The sequence below is a fragment of the Nilaparvata lugens genome, chromosome 13, assembly GCF_014356525.2.
Source record: "Nilaparvata lugens isolate BPH chromosome 13, ASM1435652v1, whole genome shotgun sequence".
In the NCBI taxonomy this organism is placed as follows: domain Eukaryota; kingdom Metazoa; phylum Arthropoda; class Insecta; order Hemiptera; family Delphacidae; genus Nilaparvata; species Nilaparvata lugens.
The window spans coordinates 9218081-9242799 of record NC_052516.1 but is presented as its reverse complement, the minus strand read 5'-3'; the positions used below and the strand labels follow the sequence as shown (position 1 = coordinate 9242799).

Below are 24719 nucleotides of genomic sequence, written 5' to 3'. Positions count from 1 at the left end.
CGAGTTGTTAGAAATCAGCTATCTCATAATTCACACTAGTATTTCTGTGAACAGTAGACCTCGCGCAGTTATAAACCGCAGCCTCCTCTAATACTGTCCATCAGAGTAAATCCTGTCTGTATGTCATGTCGGCGAGATATCGGTGTGAAAACGGCTAATGGCTGTTGGGGTTGGTGTATCAAAAATGCTAACATCAAAAGCTTATCTCCTTCAAGACATACTGGCAACAGGACAGCCCGAGTTCAAAGCACAGAAAGGTCGAGAGACAATGTTATTTCAGTTATTAATTGCATGCGTTATTGCATGCAATCAATAGTTCATTTAATAGTGCATAAAAATTGTATTCAATAAGGCATGCAATTTGTAGTCTACACAGCAGCTAATTTTTTTACCAAGTCACATTGAGATATTGAACTGCATGCATCGTGGCATGCAATTTATAATCAACTCGACAGCTGATTTATGATAAATAATTCTATAGTCTGATTTTTACTCTAATATTGACGTATGAAGGAGGCTCCTTTTTCCTTCTATATTATCCTTGAAATGCAAAATTTTCAAAAACCTTGTATATACGTCGACGCGCAATTTAAAAAGGGACATACCTGCCAAATTTCATGAAAATCTATTACCGCGTTTCGCCGTAAATGCGCAACATAAAAACATATAAACATTTAAACATTAAGAGAAATGCCAAACCGTCGACTTGAATCTTAGACCTCGCTTCGCTCGGTCAACTAATACTGCTCACTAATGTAGCCTGCCAGACAGAATGCAATCAAGTGCTTTGCTTCTCTATTACGAGGCAGCAAGAACAGCATTTGTGTCAAATAATGCAACAACTTCTCTCTGCTCTGCGGTTGTGAGCTGATTGCTGAACCTGTAATCAACTTGTAATTATTTCAGAAAAAAACACATCTTACGTCATGTCAGAATCAATTGTCTGAGAGAAGATGCTACGAGAGAAATATTAGGTAATAATTGAAAACAGGAATATAACAAATTATTGTGATCTATAGTGAGATAAAATCAGTGAAAATGATAGGACGGCATGGTTGTCAGTTTTCTTTTTCCACCGCTGACTTGAATCTCGCTACAGAGATCTTTGAGAGCGAATAGTATAATCTGCTTGACTATCGATTCTGAACTGAACTCCGAAGACTTTCATGAGTAAATTGTTCATTGCTTACAATTATCACATATAATATTAATAAAAAAGTTATAAGAAGGAGGGTGATTGAAAAGGTAAATTATGAAGGAGAGAATAAGAAGAAAGAGGAGTTGCAAAGTAAAGAAGAAGAAACTACGGGGAGAGCACCGAAGAGAATAATGCTCAAGATGAAACAAGAGAAGAATGAAAAAGTATTCTCTATCCCGATTATAATGTGTCATTTTTATTAATAAATGATTTCCGGATTGTGCAAGGTGCCAACTTGGATTATAGGAATCTGCAAATTCAAGGAAATGTTAAAAAAATATTATACTGAGAAATATCATCTTAGGCCTACTTGTCAAACTTTTCGTAGTTATGGATTAGATTAGATTTCTCTTTTCATGTAGATTATCTACATATTATTGTTTATTTAGTTAGTTTTGTAACTAGTTTTTTGTAACTGGGCACCCGCCGAAAAACCTTCGAAGAAGAAGAAGAAGAAGAAATGAAAAAACCGGAATAAAATTGCAATTGCCTTCTTGGACATTTTCATTAGAAGAGTGCAGAATAGTTATTTGTGCAACTAGTGCGCAAAGTGACAGTTTGCTGCACCGAATGAAACGTTTACGGAATGGAAACGAAACGGAATGGTTTGTTGAGTGCAGCAGAGGAACTTTGCGCACGTATTTCAGATAAGTTTTTCCTACAGTTACCATTGAATATGAAAAGTGGGTAATTATGGGTAAAATTCCCTGAAATGCATCAAATGTATATCTGTGTAATTTTATTATTAATAAATAAAATAGAATGTAGTATGTGTGTTTGAATGGCTGTGTGCTGAATGTGGTGGCTGTCATCCACTGTTGTCCACCCCATCAAGATTCTTTTATAACGTGCACCACCACACTATACCACAGTTACCAACTTCATTTTGATTTTGCTGCACTGGTGCTCCATATAACCTACTAAATATTTTGCGTTGCCATGTTGCAAATCTGGAGTGCAGGAAAAATTTTTCCCGCACTAGAGCGGAAAAGTGATTCTTTGCGTTCTGTAATCAGTGCAGCAATGGCCACTTTTCAACGTAACTGTAGGAAAAACATCTTGAGTATTCAGTTTCATAAACAATAATTACTATAGTTCGATTAACGAAGAAAATTAAAGTTCATTGAGATAACTTGAACTCAATTTAACCGAAACTTAGAACCAATAAACAGTTATCTATGAGATTCAAGTAAGATGAAACAGACGATGACAAACTTCATGCATAAAGGAAAGAAAGAGAAGATAGAAAACAGAGAGAGGAAACAAAAAGAGGAGCAAAGCACGGAAGAGAGAAGTAGTAAGAGTGCGTGAGAGAGAGAGTGTGTGAGATTGAGAGAGAGAGAATGGGTTGTTGATGATAAAGAGAGAGAGTGAGGTTGTGTGAGTGATATATAGAGAGTTATTGAGTGTGAGAGAGAGATTGAGACAGAGAGAGTAGATTGTTGATGATAGAGAGAGAGAGAGTAGATTGTTGATGATAGAGAGAGAGAGTAGATTGTTGATGATAGAGAGAGAGAGAGTGATCATGAGAAAGAGAGAGTGTTTCGGAGAGAGTGTGATGAAGTGAAAGAGAGAGAGAGAGTACGAGATAGATTGAGACAGAGAAAATAGGTTGTTGATGATAATGAGAGAGAGAGAGATCATGAGAAAGAGAGAGTTAAATGAAGTGAAAGAGAGAGTGAAATGAAGTGAAAGAGAGAGAGAGAGAGTAAGTACGAGATTAAGGCAGAGATTGTGTGATTGAGAGAAAAGGAATGAGGAGTTATTAAGAGAGATAGAGTGCGTGAGAAAGAGAGAATGGTAGAGAGGGTGTGAGAGAGTGAGAGGGAACTCAGAAAGGTGAAACTACTGAAGCAGTTTGACAAGCCCTCTTCTCTATAATCCTCTACCGGTTATAGGTTATAGCTATCACTATCAGTATGCTTCAAACATCTGTGGCATCAACATCACAACATCAGAGTCCTCCCAACATGAACATCACAACATCAAAGTGTTCTTAACATCAAAATCACAACATTAAAGTGTCCTCAACATCTAAATCACAACATCAAAGTGTTCTCAACATCAAATCACAACATCAAAGTGTTCTTAACATCAAAATCACAACATTAAAGTGTCCTCAACATCTAAATCACAACATCGAAGTGTTCTCAACATCAAATCACAACATCAAAGTGTCCTCAACATCTAAATCACAACATCAAAGTGTTCTTAACATCTAAATCACAACATCAAAGTGTTCTCAACGTCAAATCACAACATCAAAGTGTTCTCAACATCTAAATCACATCATCAAAGTGTTCTTAACATTAAACTCACAACATCAAAGTGTCCACAACATAAAAATCACAACATCAAAGTTCTCTCAACATCAAAACCACATCAGAGTGCTCTAAACATAAGAATTGTGCTAAAATTACTAGCATTGAAGTTCTCACAGTGCTGTGTATCAATATTGAAGTTACAGTTGACATGATATTATAAGAGTTTTGTCTGAAGTTTCATTTATTTATTTATTAGGTTAGCACAAACAATACAATTATTCATTATAAGCGCTCATAAACGTTTCTCTAGACTTATAAATTGCAGTGCTGTTGAAATTGACATGAAGATTGAAGTGCTCTGATATTGAAGATCGAAAAGATTGATATTGAAGTGTTCTGATATATTGTTGTAATTGAAGAGTTGATATTTCCTGTTACTCTAACATTATAAGTATTGCAGTGGACTTAAAATTGACAGTCATGAAGGTTTAAGTGTTCTGAAATTGAGAATTGAATTTATGAAGATTAATATTGATATTGAAGTGTTCTGATTGAAGAGTTGATATTGCCATCAACCCAAGTGCTCTTTGAATAGATTGATTATCTTTGATACAAATTGATTTTGGAAACATCAACATTTTAGTGTCTTCGACATAGAGTTTTCTGTATCTTCAAGATTTAAAGTGTTTTTACATTAGAATTAAATTCTTCTGTATCTCCAAGATTGAAAGTGTTTCTACCGATACAAAAATCTACCTTGTGCCAATGAATATCAACCAAATTGATGTCATAGGTTGATCAACTGTTTCTTATCAACGTTTCTTAAAGTTTATGTCCAAAAAATAGAGGATATTCATAAACTGTAACACAAGAATTGTTCTATATTTTATCAATATTGCTATAAAGTGTGCAGTGAGTTTTGCTAGTAGGTAACTGATTTAAAATCGATAAATACAGTATCAGTATAAGTTAATCAGTTATCAGTTAATCAGTTAACAAGTTAACTTTTATATAAACAGTTTTCTCAATGGATTTCTACATAGAGGACTGATTCGTGACATATATTTTCAACGTGAATAGTGTCAACTGTCAACTCACTTTTTAGGCTCAATCTTTCAGAGGAATTAATATTAAGGTAAGTCAGCAGTACTGATAGCTTTATTGAAATGTTGATAAATGATATTTTGATAAATGATAATCTATATTATAGTCTAATAAAGGGAAGAATGGGCTTATACATGAGTACATGATTGATTGATTGATTGATTGAGTACTTTATTTATGTAGATTACAATATATACTGGCTTATACACTTATATACAATAGCTTACAATACAGCAAAATTATGGATGAATTTACAAAATATAAATTAAGAAAATAATTATTGAGCTGTATATAATATGAAAAAAAAACAATTTTTAATAACTATAGATAAAATGATGGGAGATTCTCGAATGACGCACCATAACGTCTCAACTACTGGACTGATCAACTTGAAATTTTGCATATAATATAGATTCTCAAGTCAGCGAGGATGGTTATGGGTCTATTTCAGATTCTTCAACATTTCACTAGGTAAAGTTTTCAGTTTGTCAAGTTTTCAATTAGAACCTTGCAGAGCACTGATAAGTTAAGATCTGTTCCAGTTTCATAAAAATTAGAAGCTAAAAAAAGTAAATTAGTATAACTTTTGTTGGTGGGGAGTCCCTTACGGGAAGGATACACCTCACCTAAATATATAATTTAAGCCGTCAATGGGCCTTACGACTGTCATACTTCAGCCGGTACCGACAATTTAACGTGCCAATCCGATAATTAGAAGCTGAAGTATTACAACAAGTATAAATATTAAAAGTTAAATAGTATAAAAGAGTTCCGTATAATTATACTATGATGAGATCCACGTTATATTGGCAGTGTTTGATTAACATTGGTGTTGGAAATATAAATTATGTAAGAGCAAAAAAGGCCAAGAAGAGAGAGGAGAAGATGTTTGGTAAGGAGAAGAAGAAGAAAAACAAGATAAAGAAAATGGAGAGAAACAAATAATTAGAAGCACAGAGGTGACCTGTTAATGAGTGTTAATGATTAAAAGATAATGCAAATTATGTCTCAGCTATTTTTCCAGACATTTATTTCTGTCTCAGCAAATAGTGGAATGATTTTGTTAATGATAATTTAACAATATTAAGAAAATATATATTAGACAAATCAATTGTATCAAAATATTTTGAATTGAAAAGTCTCATTGCTCCAATCATATTATATTGAGCGAGCAATTTCTGTATTTTTATATATTTATATCTGGTTATTTATGTTCAACGGATCTCGAAAACGGCTCTAACGATTTTCACGAAATTTGGAACATAGTAGATTTATGATATAAAAATTCGATTGCACTAGGTCTCATCCTTGGGAAAGCTCGCTGAAAGACATTAAAAGGATAATTCATCCTTGGCTGAAACAGCTGAGGATAGTAAAAACGTGAGTGAGCGAGTGAGTATGTGAAATATCAAAATATCGCATCCCAGAAATTCATAAGATGACATATATAGCCACCTGTGAAATATAAACACGATGATCATTTTAGAGAATTATTGTGTTCTGTTTATCAATAAATGAAAATAACGAGCGAAGCTCGGTGTCCCGATATTGATAGTAACAATTTATTGAGCTGCGTTTACACCAAAGTTATTAACAAAATGTTAATAACTTAATCCTTATAGATTCTATTAGATTGAACATAACTTATCATACACATGATGAACATATGTGTTTGTCAAGTTCTGGTCAATCTAATAGAATCTATAAGATTTGATTGTATGGTATTGTCAATACCACTTTTATTTATTCGAAAATTAATTAAAATAAATAAAAGTGGTATTGACAATATCAAAGTCTTATTCTTTCAATCAAGAATCTATAAGGTTTAAGTTATTAACATTTTGTTAATAACTTTAGTGTAAACCTAGTTTTACTCCTGATTCTGTTCACAGATATAATTCTGATCATTTTTTTGATTGAATACCTCCCTAGATATAGCAATTTTTGGTCAGTAATTATTTAACAATTATTAAAGAACAGCTGATTACAGTGATTTGCTCCCAGTTGAAACTGTAATAACAGTATATATCACGTATTTTTTTAACAACCTTGATATTACGTAATTAGGAACAACACTGCAACACGACATTAGAAGAAATCAGCACGAAAAATTATCTCTCCAATGGCATTACAGCCCGAATCGAGCTCTGGCCTCAACCAAAATACGCCTCCATCCATCTCTATCTAACGCCGCTCTATTCCATCCCCTTAATTTTAAGAGTAATTGAGATGTTATTCATTCTGTACATGGAGAGCCAATGAGATTGTTTCTGATCTGATAAGGATATTGTAACACGAAAAATTATAGATCCGAAACTATTAGAGTGCAACAGCAAGCCAGACTTGGAAGATAGAAAAAAGGAAGACGAATTAGAACATACGTAGGATAAACAATGAAAAAGTAGGGAATTTAAACATAAAAAACAATTAAATTCCGGTACAGTTTTATTAGCCCCACTAATAAGCCCCGAAATTATTAGAATGCAACAGAAAACAGAACTTGGGAGATCGAAAAAATGAAGACAAATTAATTAGAACATACGAAGGATAAACAATGAAAAAGTAGGGAATTGAAATAGAAAAACAAATAAATTCCGGTACAGTTTTATTAGCCCCACTAACCAGCCCCGAAATTAAAATGCAACAGAAAACAGAACTTGGAAGATCGAAAAAAGGAAGACAAATTAATTAGAATTTACGAAGGCGAAACAATGAGGAAGTGGGAAATTCAAAACAGAAAAACAAATAAATTCCGGTACAGTATTAGCCACACTAACCAGCCCCGAAATTATTAGAATGCAACAGAACTTGGAAGATCGAAAAAAGGAAGGAAAATTAATTCGAATTTCATCATCATCCACGGCTCTACAATCCAAAACGGATCTTGGCCTCCTCCAGCAATCGCCTCCATTCTACTCTGTCCATGGCAGCTCGTCTCCAATTTCTCACACCAAGCCTCCTTGCATCTTCAGTGACTGAGTCCATCCATCTCGGTCTTGGGTGTAGACCAGGGCGTAATTCGAATTTACGAAGTCGAAACAATGAAGATGTGGGAAATTCAAAACAGAAAAACAAACAAATTCCGGTACAGTATTAGCCACACTAACCAGCCCCGAATTCAGAATGCAACAGAAAACCGAATTTGGAAGATAGAAAAAAGGAAGATAAAGAAGAATACGAAGGAGAAACGATGAAAAAGTAGGGAATTCAAACCAGAAAAACAAATAAATCCTGGTACAGTATTAGCCACACTAACCAGCCCCGAAATTAGAATGCAACACAAAACCGAATTTGGAAGATAGAAAAAAGGAAGATAAAGAAGAATACGAAGGAGTAACGATGAAAAAGTAGGGAATTCAAACCAGAAAAACAATGAAATTCTGCTTCCGGTACAGTATTAGCCCCGAAGCACTAAATGATTAGCACTAATCAGCCCCGAAATTATTAGAATGCAACAGAAAACAGAAATTGGAAGATGGAAAGAAGGAAGACGAATTAATTAGAATATACGAAGAAGAAACAATGAAAAAGTAGGGAATTGAAATAGAAAAACAATTAAATTCCGGTAGAGTATTGCATTTCCAACCAACCTTCAGAACAATGCAAAAAATGCAAGGTCTTTCAAGGTCAATTAGGCTAATATGTTTTGTTAGGTTAATTAGACTTTATGTTAGTTTGTTTTTCCATCAATTCCTTCTTAATGACTTTGATATGTTAATGGAGAAAGAATAATTAGCATTACCCTCATTTAATGTAAATTAGTGTATAAGCCAGTAAATATTGTAACATACATAGATAAAGAAATCTATCTAATCTCTCTCTTAAGGTGCGTAGAGATTTACGCGCCGTAAATATGAGCAATTCACTTTTAATCAGCTGATGCCAAGCTTTTTATATCTGTATCTTACCGTTTCTGTAAAAATACAGTTATAATCAGCTGATTAAAAGTGAATTGCTCATGTTCGCGGCGCATATATCTGTACTCACCTTTATATTCTCATTCTATACAGAATAGAATGAGAATAAAACTTATATATCATATCACTATATTTATATTACTACACTCTATATTATCTCATTCTCTCTCTCTCTTATATTCATCTTGATGAATATACAGTGAGGTCCACATTATAATAGCAGTGGAGAAAGATAGGAGAGCAGCGTTGCCGATTCTCTACGTTACCAATGCAACGTATAGAGGAAAGCTGATGCCGGTATATCTGATGTGATATCAACTGTTCATTCTTGTTAAAAATTATCATTTATATTCTATTTGTCAAGAACATATATTTTTTAATGATTTATTAATTTATTGTTATAATTGAGATTGAATAATTTTGTTAATTATGTTTCTACATTGTTGGAAAACAATCTGCCAGAGTTGGAGAGCTAGAAAAGGATATCACTATCTGATTTGACGAATGATAGACAAGGATAGCAACACCAATGTTAAGCAAATACTGCCATTATAACGTTGACCTCAGTATTAGAAGATGATACAAAGATGGTACAAGGTTGATACAAAGATGATACAAGGATGATACAAAGATGATACAAAGATGATACAAGGATGATAGACAAGGATAACAACACCAATGTTAATAAAATACTGTCATTATAACGTGGACGTCACTTTAAAAATACACGTGAGGCTATTGATACTTAAATCTTCATTTTTATTGCCTATTATTCACACATTCCCATTGTAAGAAGTATAAGGAACCTCCTATTGACGTCCTTGCATTGTATTTAAACACTGAATGACGTCATTGGAAATGAAGAAAACACAAAAAAATGATTGAAAATTCACAAAAAACAGTTCAAACATCATGGCGTAATTTTTAGTCACTTGGGAAAAACCGAATTTCAAGACAAAACTTGAGAAAAACTTATATATAATGGGGTTTACGTTCTAATGACAGTATTTGAATGGAAAATGACAGGAGCTGGAAAAGGATAGCGATCTGCTTTGTCGAATGGTAGACAAGGATAGCAACACCATTGTTAAGACTGTTCGGCACACTTTTTTCATTTGAATTGGATAATCTTTTTCAATATAATTGTTAAGATCATTATAAGAGTGAGAAAAAGTGGCAACTGAAATTTTTAAGTGGTCTAATAAGCGAGTTATGGGTTGTTGAAGTGCTAACTTTCCAGATTCCGTTTTCTTTCCAGACCATAAACGGTTTCGACTATATTAACAGAACTTCTCTTAAAAATTCAAAAAATGTATCTTTCCAAACTAAAACATTCTACTCCCATATATGAAATAAAAAAGTAACATTTTTTGTAAATTCGATAACTTGTTTATTTCGGCATAAATCACGAAAAAACGCATATTAGAACAAAGCCAATGATATACTGAATGTATTAAAAAAAAAACTCCAATGGAAAATTCGTAACCGTTAATGATCTGGACAGAAAACGGAGTTTAGCACTTCAACAACCCATAACTCGCTTATTAGATCACTTAAAAATTTCAGTTGCCACTTTTTCTCACTCTTATAATGATCTTAACAATTATATTGAAAAAGATTTTCCAATTCAAATGAAAAAAGTGTGCCGAACAGCCTTAACAATGGTGTTGCTATCCTTGTCTATCATTCTACAAAGCAGATAGCGCTAGCCTTCTCTAGCTCCACAACTTTGCCAGATCGTTTTTCAAAAATGTAATTAACATAAATATTCAATCTCAATTATGGAAATTTATTACTAAATCATTGAAAAATATATATCTTCTTGACGAATGAAATATAATTTTTCATTTATCATTTTTCAAATATCATTTTCAACAAGAATGAACAGTTAATATTACAAGAGATATACCGGTATCAGCTATCCTTTATAGAAGGCAGTGGCAAGACAGAGAATCGACAACACTGTTCTCCTATCTTTCTTCACTACCATTACGTGGAACTCACTATAACTAAAAAATTTTCAAGAAACTAGTATAGGTTGATACACCATTATCAACCTCCAGTATGTACAGTAGGAGCATAGAGCAACAATAGCGTAAGTAGATATCCCATGGTATAGGGCGTTTATGTCGCAACATTTACTGTTATCTTAAGCCGATTACTGTCGATTTTTACTGTTTTGACCGGGTAAGAGTGTATGAACGGCAAAATATAAAAGACTACCAGCGTCATAAAGCTTCACGGGAAAGAACTACGTGGACTATTGGCTTGAGATAACAGTAAAAGTTGCGACATAAACGCCCTATACCATGGGATATCTACTTACGCTATTGTTCCTCTATGGTGGGAGCTTCAACATAGAGAGAAAGAGAGTATAGTGTAAACGGAGCCATATGATTGGTAGTTGGATAAAAAGTGAAAGCAGGCTGTGATTGGCCGAGACAAGACACGAGACAGTGGACGGAGCTTTCAAACTGCAATCATGTCACGAGACAAGTTTTGTTTCAGCCAATGACAGATTATTTTTTGTTGAAAGTTTTCAATCGTTCTTTTTAGCACATAATATTATCTTCGCCAATTACAATCGTTAATCAACACATTATACAGGGTGGGTGAAAAGTCCGAGAACGGCTTAATATCTCACACACAAAGGTGATGTGACGGTGGGTGTAATTGGGGATACTACTCAAATTTGAAATACTACTTTACTATGACTTTGAAAATCCGCCATCTTGGAATGCAACTTCATTTTTAAAATAGGAAAATAATGGTCATGCGATATTGAATTTCAAGAGAAAATGAATGGTGAAAACCGCATATCGATATCTCAAACCGTTTTGAAGATATCAATATTATTAATCAATACTATTCAAAGCAGAAAGGAGAGAAAAAAATATGAGAACGGCTTAGTATCTTATAAAAAAATGTGATTCCAAGGTGGGTGTGATTAACTACTCAAATTGAAAATACTTTACTAGGCTATGGCCCGGTTGCACAACAGCCGGTTAAATTTTAACCGTGATTAATTTCACAAGAACCAATCAGAGAAGGCGTTTTTGAAAAGACAGCATCTCTGATTGGTGCTCGTGGAATTAATCACGGTTAAAATTTAACCGGCTGTTGTGCAACCGGCACATTGACTTTTAAAATCTGGTCCGCATCTTGCATCCGCCATATTGGATGCAACTTTATTTTTTTAAATAGGAAGGTGGTCATGATTTCGATACGGAATTTCATCAAACCCACCGTCACATTACCTTTCTGTGTGAAATATTAAGCCGTTCTCGGACTTTTCACCCGCTCTGTATAGTTTCAGTTTGTAAGATTTATATAGTTTTAAAACTCAACAAAACTTGGAATAAGAATGACCTTTTTTTTATCTAGGAGAATTGAGAACGATATTCCAAGTGAGTTATTAAAAAGAGTATTGATTAAAAAAACGTGTAGAATACCTACATAGATTCTAAAGTTGAACACGGAAAAGTAATTCAATAGCTCTGATGAGGTCATGGTAAATAGGTAGCCTATGTAGAGTTTGTTCTACTTGTTGATACGCAATAATAACACAATATGTACGGTCACTTACTGATCAATACTGTTGACTTTTTACTTCTTCTTTTTCCTCTCCTTTTCTTCTCCATCTTCTTGCTGTTGTTTTCTCCTTCTTCTTCTTCTTCTTCTTCTTCTTCTTCTTCTTCTCCCTCTCCTTCTTCTTCTTCTTCTTCTTCTTCTTCTTCTTCTTCTTCTTCTTCTCCCTCTTCTTCTTCTTCTTCTTCTTCTTCTTCTTCTTCTTCATCATCTCCTTTTCTCCTTCTTCTCTTCCTCATCATTCTATTCTTCTTCTTCACCTCATCCTTCTTCTTCTACTCCTCATTAATCCTCCATCCTCTCCTACTTATTTTTCTTTTAAACGTTGAATGATTTTATTCATACGAAAACTAAAGTTTCTAAGCGCAAGGCACTATAATAGTCATCAGTTTCACTCTTATGTTGGGTTATAATTTTGTTTAAAATTCTAATTTTTCAGGATAATGTCGGAAAATACGTCTCTAGAGCTACTCAAGGAGTGGGTACAGAAGCAGGATCATCTGCCTTACGATAATATAGGTAATTTATTCCTTTACTTTGGATTCAGTTTCATACATATTTCATTTTACAAATACATAATGTAAAGTAACCTCTTCTACAAATTTCCTACTATTCTCCCAATCATCATTTTTCACGAAATCCTTGTGAATTTGGAAGTGCAAATAAGCTTTCTGAAAGAATGGACTTTTTCGTTTAAGGTTTTTAAAGCAAAGCTTAAGTCTCTTAGAGAGTATCTTTTTTAATGCTGGAAAATTGCTATACTGATCATTTGCACGTCACAATCTCACGACACAAAGTTATTTGTTATTTTGAGCAACTCAAAGACATTTATATCAATGTACCTGAACTTTTTCCCTTTTCATTTTTGACTTGTGCAACTTACAACGGCCTTGAGCTGTCATTCTGCACGTTAGAAACCTACTATTATTCTGTATATTTAGATGTGTTCTAACTTGTCTATTTGTACAAAAAAGGTATTATTATTATTATTATTATACAATATTTTTTTACAATCTATGACTGTATCATTCACCTTATCAAAATTTGGAAAGGGGCAGTTTTGGGCTAGGCATGTTGATCGTTTTCTAATCTTGTATTTGATGTGTATATTGTTAAATGTAAATGTGAATAAATATACTTTAGTGAATAATTATCCATCAATCTATGCCTACCAATGAACAAAAATTTACATCTAAATCGTGCTTTGAAGACCCTTATTATAAAAACTGTTGAATAAATTACTATTATTCTATAGTCTTGAAAATCCGTTGCGAAAAGACCCTCTCATGGGATTGATTATGATGTAATTTTTACATTATAATATAACCTGTTTGTAGATAAACTACTATTATCTAATATTGAAAATGTTAATATTTATGTTAATTTTTTTCTCATAGATGATCATCTCCTGAGTAGATTCCTGCATTGCAGCAATAACAGCATAGAACAAACAAAAATGACGCTGGAGAAGTTTTTCACTATGAGAGGGGACAGTCAAGAGTTTTTCCAGAACCGAGATCCTTTGCTGCCCAGCATACAAAATATATTCAAAATAATGTAAGTTGAACTTTTTCTTTTGTAAGTTGTTTATTCAATGCTACTGTTTATTATTACCGTTTTTTTGAGGTGAAAGTGTAAGAAAAACAGTATGAGAGACTATCAGCGTCACATAGCTTCACGGAAAATATAACTACTAGGACTATCAGCTTGTGTCAACAGTGAAATTTGAAACATAATCGCCCTACACCATGGGACATTTTATTAAGCTATCTTTTTTCTATGAAATCACTATAAATGATACAGTATCAACACAAAACGATACAGTATCATTTCAACTTGATACACAACATTATCATTTGATAAAAAACTTCCAAACTTTGAATGAATTCGACAAACCAAGGGATATATTCTTATGCTTATTATTATTAAACGAAAATCCAAATAATATGCTGTAATTTCTCAGTAATTTCCATCTTCGTATGCTATCTTTTTTCTATGGTATCACTGAATGATACTTTATCAACATGAAACGATACAGTATCATCTCAACTTAATACACAACACCATCATTTGATACAAAACTTCCAAACTTCGAATTAATTCTACAGACCATAAGATCTTATTATGCTATCTTCTCTCTATGGTATCACCATGAATGATGCTATATCAACACAAAATTACACAGTATCACCACACATGATAGAGTGTCAACACAATATGATACAGTAACAACATAATAATAATAATAATACAGTATCATCTAAACTTGATAAACAACTCCATAATTTGATACAAAACTTCCAAACGTTGAATGAATTCAACAAACCAAGCGATATCTTCTTATGCTATTTTTTTCTAAATGGTATCACCATAAATGATACAGTATCAACACAAAATGATACAGTATCACCACACATGATACACTATCGATACAAAACGATTCAGTATCATCTCAACTTGATACACAACACCATAATTCGATACAAAACTTCCAAACTTCAAGTTAATTCTACAGAACAGGGGATATCTCCTTATGCTAGTATCTTTTCTTTATGGTATCACCATAAATGATACAGTTCCACAACAAAATGATACAGTATCACCACTCATGATACATTATCAACACTAAACGATACAGTATCATCTCAAATTGATATACAACACCATAATTTGCTACAACACTTCCAAACTTCGAATTGATTCTACAGACCAAGGGATATCGTCTTATGCTTTTAAGATATTAAGAAGGGATATCTTCTTTATGGCATCACCATAAATGATACAGTATCACCGCACATGAAACAGTCTCAACACAAAACGATACAGTATCATCTCAAATTGATACACAACACCATAGTTTTATACAAAACTTCCAAACTTTGAATGAATTCTACAAACCAGGGGATATTCTCTTATGCTATCGTTTCTCTATGGTATCACCACAATTTGATACTTTATCAGCACACATGATACAGTATCAATACAAACGATACAGTATCATCTCATCTTGATACACAACACCATCATTTGATACAAAACTTCCAACCATCGAATTGATTCTTCAGACCAAGGGATATCTTCTTATGCTTTTAAGACATTAAGAAGGGATATCTTCTCTATGGCATCACCATGAATGATACAGTATCAACACAAAACTATACAGTATCATCTCAACTTGATACACAACACCATCATTCGATACAAAACTTCCAAACTTCGAATTAATTCTACAGACCATGGGATATCTTCTTATGCTATCTTTTCTCTATGGCATCACCATAAATGATACAGTATTACCACACATGAAACAGTATCAACACAAAACGATACAGTATCTTCGCAAATTGATACACAACATCATCATTCGATACAAAAACTTCCAAACTTCGAATTGATTCTACAGACCAAGGGATATCTTCTTATGCTTTAAAGATATTAAGAAGGGATATCTTCTCTATGGCATCACCATAAATGATACAGTATCAACACAAAACTATACAGTATCATCTCAACTTGATACACAACACCATCATTCGATACAAAACACCATGGAATCTTTTCTTATGCTATCTTTCGTTTATGGTATCACCATAAATGATACAGTTCCACAACAAAATGATACAGTATTACCACACATGGAACAGTATCAACACAAAACGATACAGTATCATCTCAACTTGATACACAACACCATCAATCGATACAAAACACCATGGAATCTTTTCTTATGCTATCTTTTCTCTATGGCATCACCATGAATGATACAGTAGTAACACAAAACGATACAGTATCATCTCATCTTGATACACAACACCATCATTCGATACAAAACTTCCAAACTTCGAATTGATTCTACAGACCAAGGGATATCTTCTTATGCTTTTAAGACATTAAGAAGGGATATCTTCTCTATGGCATCACCATGAATGATACAGTATCAACACAAAACTATACAGTATCATCTCAACTTGATACACAACACCATCATTCGATACAAAACTTCCAAACTTCGAATTAATTCTACAGACCATGGGATATCTTCTTAAGCTATCTTTTCTCTATGGCATCACCATAAATGATACAGTATTACCACACATGAAACAGTATCAACACAAAACGATACAGTATCTTCGCAAATTGATACACAACATCATCATTCGATACAAAAACTTCCAAACTTCGAATTGATTCTACAGACCAAGGGATATCTTCTTATGCTTTAAAGATATTAAGAAGGGATATCTTCTCTATGGCATCACCATAAATGATACAGTATCAACACAAAACTATACAGTATCATCTCAACTTGATACACAACACCATCATTCGATACAAAACACCATGGAATCTTTTCTTATGCTATCTTTCGTTTATGGTATCACCATAAATGATACAGTTCCACAACAAAATGATACAGTATTACCACACATGGAACAGTATCAACACAAAACGATACAGTATCATCTCAACTTGATACACAACACCATCAATCGATACAAAACTTCCAAACTTCGAATTAATTATACAGACCATGGGATATCTTCTTATGCTATCTTTTCTCTATGGATCAAACCAAGATTGACACATTTTCAGAGACATAATCCCGCTGCCGAAAACCACCCCAGAAGGCTACAAGGTGTTCGTTTACCGGCTTGAGGACCCCAACCCTGATAGCTTCAACCATTTGGACTATGTGAGGACCTTCTTCGACATAGCCGACACACGAATCAAAACTGAGAAGGAGTTGCCCAGCGGAGAGGTGCCTATCTTTGACATGACTGGATTTTCGCTGAGGCATATGACACGGCTCAGTCTTCCTTCACTACGCAAGCAGATGCAATACGTTCAGGTGAGTGAATTGATTCATTTTTAATTCATTCATGATGAATGGATGATGCATTTCTGTTGATGAACAGTTGGTGAAGCAGATGCAATAAGTACAGGCATAGAACAAAAAAAAAAGTTTTATCAAGTTCTCCCACTCATTCTTCTCCTCCTCCTACTCCTCCTCCCCCTCTTCCTCCTTATCATTCTGTCTCTTTTTCTTGTTCTTCTTCTTCTTCTTCTTCTTCTTCTTCTTCTTCTTCTTCTTCTTCTTCTTCTTCTTCTTCTTCTTCTTCTTCTTCTTCTTCTTCTTCTTCTTCTTCTTCTTCTCTTTCTTCTTTTTTTTCTTCTTCTTCATCCTAATCTCCATCATCTTCATCATCATTCTCTCCTTCATTCCTTCTTTTAAACCTTTGATGGTTTTATTCACATTCTTATCAATTTAATAGAATTTTGACAAAGCACTTTGCAACACAAAACATAATATAAGATATTATTAAATAATTTAATGACTGTAAATTTTACAGGCAGCAGATCAATTCCAGTCATATTCAATTATAAAAATCGAATTGCTGCTATAATATAGGATTCAGGAGAACCAAACATTTTCGTTAGAATGTATATAGTTATCTTTAAATTACGACCAAACGCTCATTTTATCGGAAACGTATAGAGAATAAGAAATATTGAAAAAAGGATTATCTAAAATTTATGTCAAGTCACACTTCATCATCAAATCACAAATAAAGCCAGAATTCATGAAAATCCAAAAGTCTCAATGCTCAATTTTTCAGACTTTTCATGATTACAGCTGAACAGTATCTCGGAACAAAAGCTATATATAACAAAAATTGTAGAACAAAATATTTGCTACAAATAATGTCCAATAACAATTCATTGTGAAACCAAGCGGTAAGCTGTAATTTCAAGTCAAAACATTGATTGCTCAATTACAAGCCAAAATCGTTTGGGCGATTGAATGACAAAACTGATCCAGCCAGCCAAGCCGAGTTGAGGAAGGAATTGAGAGCAACGCTCATGCTATCTAGCGGCAGAAATTTGTACTACACTGCTCACTTGTGGATAGCTTGCAGCATCTAGCGGCAGTAAATGTAACTATATCAACAGCGGGATTATTCAAAAGCAAGTACTGTTGATTATTTCCAGTTAAAAATCAACTATTATCAATAGTTTTGAATGAATTACAAGTATTTTCGAACATAAATTGATGAAAAATAACGTATAACACAACAGTAACTGATATTTAAAGCTGAAACAGTGAAATTTATTTGACATAATAATGAGATGATTTGAAACTCATCCAAACTTGGACTAGAAATTGGGAATGCTTTACTCTTTCCTATTTTATGCGTTTATATTCCAAGATATAAGACTCCTGTTCTTGTATAATGTATACTTCTACTCCTTCATTCCTCCTCCTTTTACTCCTTTATTCCTCCTTTTTTCTCTCTATTCCTCCACCTTTCCCCTCCTACTACTTTCTACCAACTCGCCACTCTTCATCCATCTCCTTCTTTTCTCCTTCTTGTCCACAGAAGACTCATCTTTCCTTCTTTTACCTTCTTCATTCTTATCCTCCCCTTCCCCAACTTATTCCTTCTTATTCTATCTATCCTTCTTCTATCTTTCTTTTTTTTATAAACTCTAGTTGCAGCAGACAGTATTGCAGCCCCACTTTTCCTTTTACATTACAGAGCTTTTCTTTCTCCTTCCTCTTCTTGTTCTTCTTCTTCTCTCTCCTTCTTCATCCTTTTCTTCTTCTTTTTTTCCTCCTCCGTCCACCACCTCCTCCTCATCCTTCTTCTTCAAAGCTAACACCTTTAGATTTAAGACAATTTTTGTTGTCCTAATCAATAGACAACTGTCTTTTTTCTTTAGGGCTACTTCTAATATAAATAAATATATTATAAATCTCAGTACCCTTTTAAATTATTTTGTCACATGTTTCAAGTCTTTGCCTTTGAAAATGGCATTAATGTCCGAAACATGTTGTGGCAAAATAATTTAAAAAGGCGCGGTACTGAGATTTATATTTTTTTTATAAATTTAATTAAAAATTTAAGATTTATATTTTCATTTATAATAGACAACTGCCTTATCTCTTACATAATTCTTCCTCCAAGAAAATAATGTAGCTAAAAACTCTTGAAAACCATTGTAACCTGCTTCGAAAAGTCATTGAAAATCTTCGACTGCAAGGACTTTTGAAAGTTGAAAATCTTATTGGTTCTTTAAATGCAGTAAAGACTTTTAAGTTTCATTCTCAAAATTTTCATTTCGTTATTTGCAGGAAGCTCACCCCGTAAAATTGAGACAAATCCATATAATCAACACACTTCCGATATTGGAGAGAGTCATGATGATGTTCAGACCTCTCATGAAAAAAGAAGTCGCGCAAATGGTAAGTTAATATATTTCTGTTTGATGAGTTAAGAGTCTAGCTTATTATGTTATACCATAGAGAAACAATAGCGTAAGTAGATATCCCATGGTATAGGGCGTTAATGTCGCAACTTTTACTGTTATCTCAAGCCGATTACTGTTGATTATTGTCGATTTTTACTGTTTTGTTAGGGTGAGAGTGTATGAATGGCACAATATGAGAGACTACCAGTGTCACAAAGCTTCACGGAAAAAAATCACATGAACTATCGGCTTCAGATAACAGTAAAAGTTGCGACATTAACGCCCTATACCATGGGATATCTACTTATGCTATTGTTTCTCTATGGTTATACTTCTTTTTTCTTTTAGGGCTACTCTTAAATATAAATAAAAATAAAAATCCAAAAACTCTTTTTAAAATTATTCACTCACAACATGTTTCGGCCATAAATATGATGCCATTATCAAGGGTACTTAGATTTCTATTTCTTTATTGTTATGATAGAGAATTTTTCTACACATGAAAATTACCAACAAAATCCAGCTAAAATGTGTTGTTAACAAGTTATAAAGATTACCATCATGATACAGTTCATAGTAATCAAACATTTTTTTATTCATGCAGTCCTCTTCGGCATGTGAAGTAGGGATAGAGAGTTAACTTTACTATAGTAGACAGTATCTTATCATAACAAAATTTGAAAATCTGAGACTTAAACGATGTTTTACTTATGGAAAACGAATAGGTGATACATTTCTTTGTGAAGGGGAAATTATTGAATAGCCTAAAATATACTGCTGTATTGCACATTGATTGACTTTTATTTAATTCATTTATTCAATTAATTCATTTCACATTGATCATTTATTTAATTCAGAACTAAATATAAAATATTGTGATATTCCATTCAAACTGAAGAGATCCAGAGACAAAGCATAGATAAAAAATACTTCTATAAGGTGATAACAAAACTATGTTGGTTAATCTAACCAAAAATGCCAATGAATTGATATCTTAGTGTAATGAAACTTGAGTTTGGCTCAAATAAATTATGTGCAACGATAACATAGTTTCTTTCACCTTAATATGGAGAAATTCCACAATATCTCTATTGCCGTAGTGTAAACTTCTATATTCATTTATTTATTCAACAATAATGAAACACATCAATCATAAAATGATTGGAAATGGAAAAAACTGGCTTTTAGCCCTTACTATTACATTCTTGAATTTTGATTTTCAAATTAGTCTGTTTATTCTATTACAAATTATTCGTTTATCTATAATATAATAAAGTAAAGAATTGGCTTATACATGTACATGGTGGGAAATTTATGAATGACACATCATCACGTCTGAATTACTCAATTGATTGAATTGAAATTTTGCATATTATATTCTTAATTCACTAAGGATGGTTATAGGCCTATTTTCAATACTTCAAGATTTTAATTGGACCCTTGCGGTTCACGGGTTACCTGCTAGTCTCTGATACAAGATTCATACCACACTGTATCCAATTTTCAATTATTGAAATTATCTTATAAACACTCTGAGTCCGGGCGCAAATGTCATTCCGTGGTCATTTTTGGGTAACAGCCGTGGAAGATGTCTCAATTTCTTCGTTAGGTCTAGCATAATGAGGATCGTGATGATGATAAATCGAAATCACAGACAAACACCTCGGAAACATGATGGCCGCTAAAATTTTCAGGGTGTTGCTAAATCACTTTTATTTCAATAACCGTTCAAGATATTCAACCGTTCTTCTAGACAAAAATATTTTTAAAATCTTCCTCTACAATTTTTGTTTATAAAATATTCCTGAATTATCTGTCACAATACAAAATAATCGTATACTTAGTCTACTTTTTTCAACTTAATTTCAATGCTTTCGCACACTTATAATAAGATTTGATAAAAATTCTACTGTTTTTCAGTTACATTTTCACATCCCAAACTCAACAACATTATACGACTTTATCCCCAAAGAGATACTACCCAATGAATACGGAGGGCAAGCTGGCACTCTAAAAGAATTGAAACGTGAGTATTTCAAGCATTTTTCAATAGTTTCAAGTTATTATTACAAACCCAAAATCATCTATCTATAATATAATCAATGATGGAGAAATGTTTTTGTCCTCTAAAGCAAAACAAATAATGTTAAAATAAGTTGTTTTTCAAAGTGGGTATTTAATGTGGATTAGTATGTTTTATTTTGTATTTTTAGCCGGAACAATGCTTTGTAATAATATTATGTTGTGCGAAATAAATTAATATTTTTGAATTGAAAAAAAATTGAATTGATAGAATTGGCTTGTACACGTACGCGATAGGAAATACACGAATGACGTATAATCACGTCTCAACTACTCAACTGATTGCAATTTTGAATATGGATTCTTAATTTACAGAGGATGGCTATAAGCCTTTTTTAAAATTCTTCAAGATTTCAGTGCTCTTGCGGAGAGCAAGGAGGTTTTTACCTCCTAGTCTTCAATAATTTCAAGTTATTATTTCAAACCCAAAATCAGCCAATTTCACTGTCAACAACAAATCACAAGGAATCTTATGTTGACAGTGCCAAATATTATATTGATTTTATTTATAAACTCAAGTTACAATATTTATATTGTATACTTTTGTAATTATATTGTAAAAATATGTATTTGTGATTTTTGGCAATAAATTTTGGCAATTCAGTTCAATGTGTCATAACAATGAATAGCCTACAGTCTTCTTCTAGGAAACATTTTAATACCTACTGAATCTTGAGTCAAAATTGATTCTTCTAGAATTTGATTCAATACCAATCTATTTGGTATTAAAAATAGGATTTATCTATCAATCTATATCATTCCTATCTATTCCTATATCCCAGGATTTATCTATTCCTATATCAATCTATAAGACTTCCTAACTCCTCCTAATAGATTTTTTTTTACATTTCATTTCAATCCATTATGATATTGTAATTTTTTATCCAAGGAATAAAAATAATAATCTATTTCAAATTTCATCTACTTACTACCTTTTTGTTTCTTATAATATAGTTAGTTTATAATATAATATTAGTTTTATTAGTTATAAGCTGAAAATCAGTGACACTACACTCATCTAGAATCTTTATATTTTGATTAATTCCAATCAAGTTTTTGTATTAATGTTTCTGTAATGTTATTGTTTTTTTTAGTTATAATCTGAAATCTAGAGACGAGTGATGCTACATTAGAATCTTTTTGATCAACTCTAACCAAGATTATGTTAATTTTATGTAACGGGATTGTTTTTAAGTTATAAATCTTTAACTTTTAATTGACCGAGCGAAGTGAGGTCTAAGATTCAAGTCGACGGTTTGGCATTTCTCTTAATGTTTAAATGTTTATGAGTTGCGCATTTACGGCGAAACGCGGTAATAGATTTTCATGAAATTTGACAGGTATGTTCCTTTTTTAATTGCTCGTCAAAGTATATACAAGGTTTTTGAAAATTTTGCATTCCAAGGATAATATAAAAGGAAAAAGGAGCATTATTCATACGCCAATATTAGAGTAAAAATCTGGTGTGGCGCATCACACAACTTTCCTTGCCGTTATGAAAATTGATCACCTGACGCTAGTGTTCCCGCGCATCTCAAGTCTACTATTCAAAGATTTGAGCCAGCTGGTGACAGGGCAATAACGCTGAATACACACGAGGTGTGCTATCTCTTCGTAGTGAATGATTTAATAGAGCCAACACTTGCCAACAGTTTGCAATTTAATAATCACATTTTCTCGAATTTCAAGCTTAGTTCCAATTTTAGATGAAAATGTTACTGGACATTAATCGCAGAAATGTTCATGCTCTATCTTTTCCACTTGGAATTTTTTGTTTAAATTGTATCTGAAGCCCGATAATTGAGAATCGAAAATCAAACTTTGCATAGATGGGGCGGAGCTCCTGAAATTTTTACAGATATGGGACTTGTGGCAGTTGATAGAGCTTATCGATGACTATTCCAGGTATAACTTAAATCGAAATCGTTGGAGCCATTTTCGAGAAAATCGCGAAAACCCCTGTTTTTGACAACATTTTCGCCATTTTAGCCGCCATCTTGAATCACATTTGATCGAAATTGTTCGTGTCGGATCCTTATATTGTAAGGGCCTTACGTTCCAAATTTCAAGTCATTCCGTTAATTGGAAGATGAGATATCGTGTACACAGACGCACATACATACAGACCAAAACCCACTTTTTTGGACTCAGGGGACCTTGAAACGTATAGAAATTTAGAAATTGGGGTACCTTAATTTTTTTTTCGGAAAGCAATACTTTCCTTACCTATGGTAATAGGGCAAGGAAAGTAAACATCGAACTATAGAATTATTCATCATAAATCAGCTGACAAGTGATTACACAGATGTGTGGAGAAGCCAGTCTATTGCTGTATTTCCAGGTCTATAGTTTCAATCAGGTACTTGTGGATGAGAATATTGCGTGAGGTCTACTGTTCACAGAACTACTAGTATACAAAATATTGTTAATGCCCAATACAGGAATACTTCCAGGGCATTCAGTGTTTCTGATTAAATTGTATTGATTAACTCATGGAAAATTGTAGTATATTTTTTCAAAAAGTTAGCCTGTAAGCTGAAAACCAGAGACGAGTGACGTCTACAAAACTCTGTAATTAACTCCAATGACACAATGATTTTCAAGTTATTTTCTGTGTCTATTTTTGCAGAGATCTGGGTGAATAAAGTGATATCCGAACGCGAGTGGCTGATTTCGAATCCCTGGCACGCTGATGAGAGTAAGAGGGCAGCTCGACGAAATAATGAAGACAAAGTTATGGAAGGTTCTTTCCGATCATTATCCATCGATTGACGACGGAAAAACTCAGAAAATTCGATTAAAATTCAAAGAAAATTATGTAGATATGATGAATTCTCAAACAAGCTTGACATCTGTATCATATGATATCATCCTATATTTTATTATATCATCCTATATTATCTCTAATGATTGATACAATAAGTATATCATCAAAATGATAGGGAGAGAAGAAATAGGGTAACCTTGTGCTATTCCTCTTCCAAATTTAGATAAGGTTACACATATTATATCATGACTGTATCTATCATCTATATCTACCACCAGAGAATCCTGGTTTTCCATTTATGAACTATAGTGAGGTCCACGTTATAATGACAGTATTTGATCAAATTTGGTTTTGCTATCCTTGTCTATCTTTCGACAAAGCCGGTGGTACTATTCTTTTCTAGGTCCACAACGGTGCCAATTATGTTTTTGACAGTGTAGAAATATGATTAATTAATGCAGAGAATCGGCATCGCTATTCTTCTATCTTTATTCACTGTCATTATAACGTGGACCTCACTATAGAATTAGATTCGGAAATTGTATAAA

At 33.1% G+C, this 24719-nt stretch overlaps 1 protein-coding gene across 1 annotated transcript; it reads left to right on the top strand.

Moving 5' to 3' along the window:
* Positions 1-3108: 3108 nt before the first annotated feature.
* On the top strand, positions 3109-24267 carry LOC111051671 (alpha-tocopherol transfer protein-like). Its single transcript, XM_039439766.1, has 7 exons — positions 3109-4597; positions 12511-12590; positions 13469-13628; positions 16665-16920; positions 19207-19317; positions 21243-21348; positions 24034-24267. The coding sequence occupies exons 2-7, from the start codon at positions 12515-12517 to the stop codon at positions 24174-24176; spliced, it is 852 nt and encodes a 283-aa protein (XP_039295700.1). The 5' UTR covers positions 3109-4597; positions 12511-12514; the 3' UTR covers positions 24177-24267.
* The last annotated feature ends 452 nt before the right edge of the window (positions 24268-24719 follow it).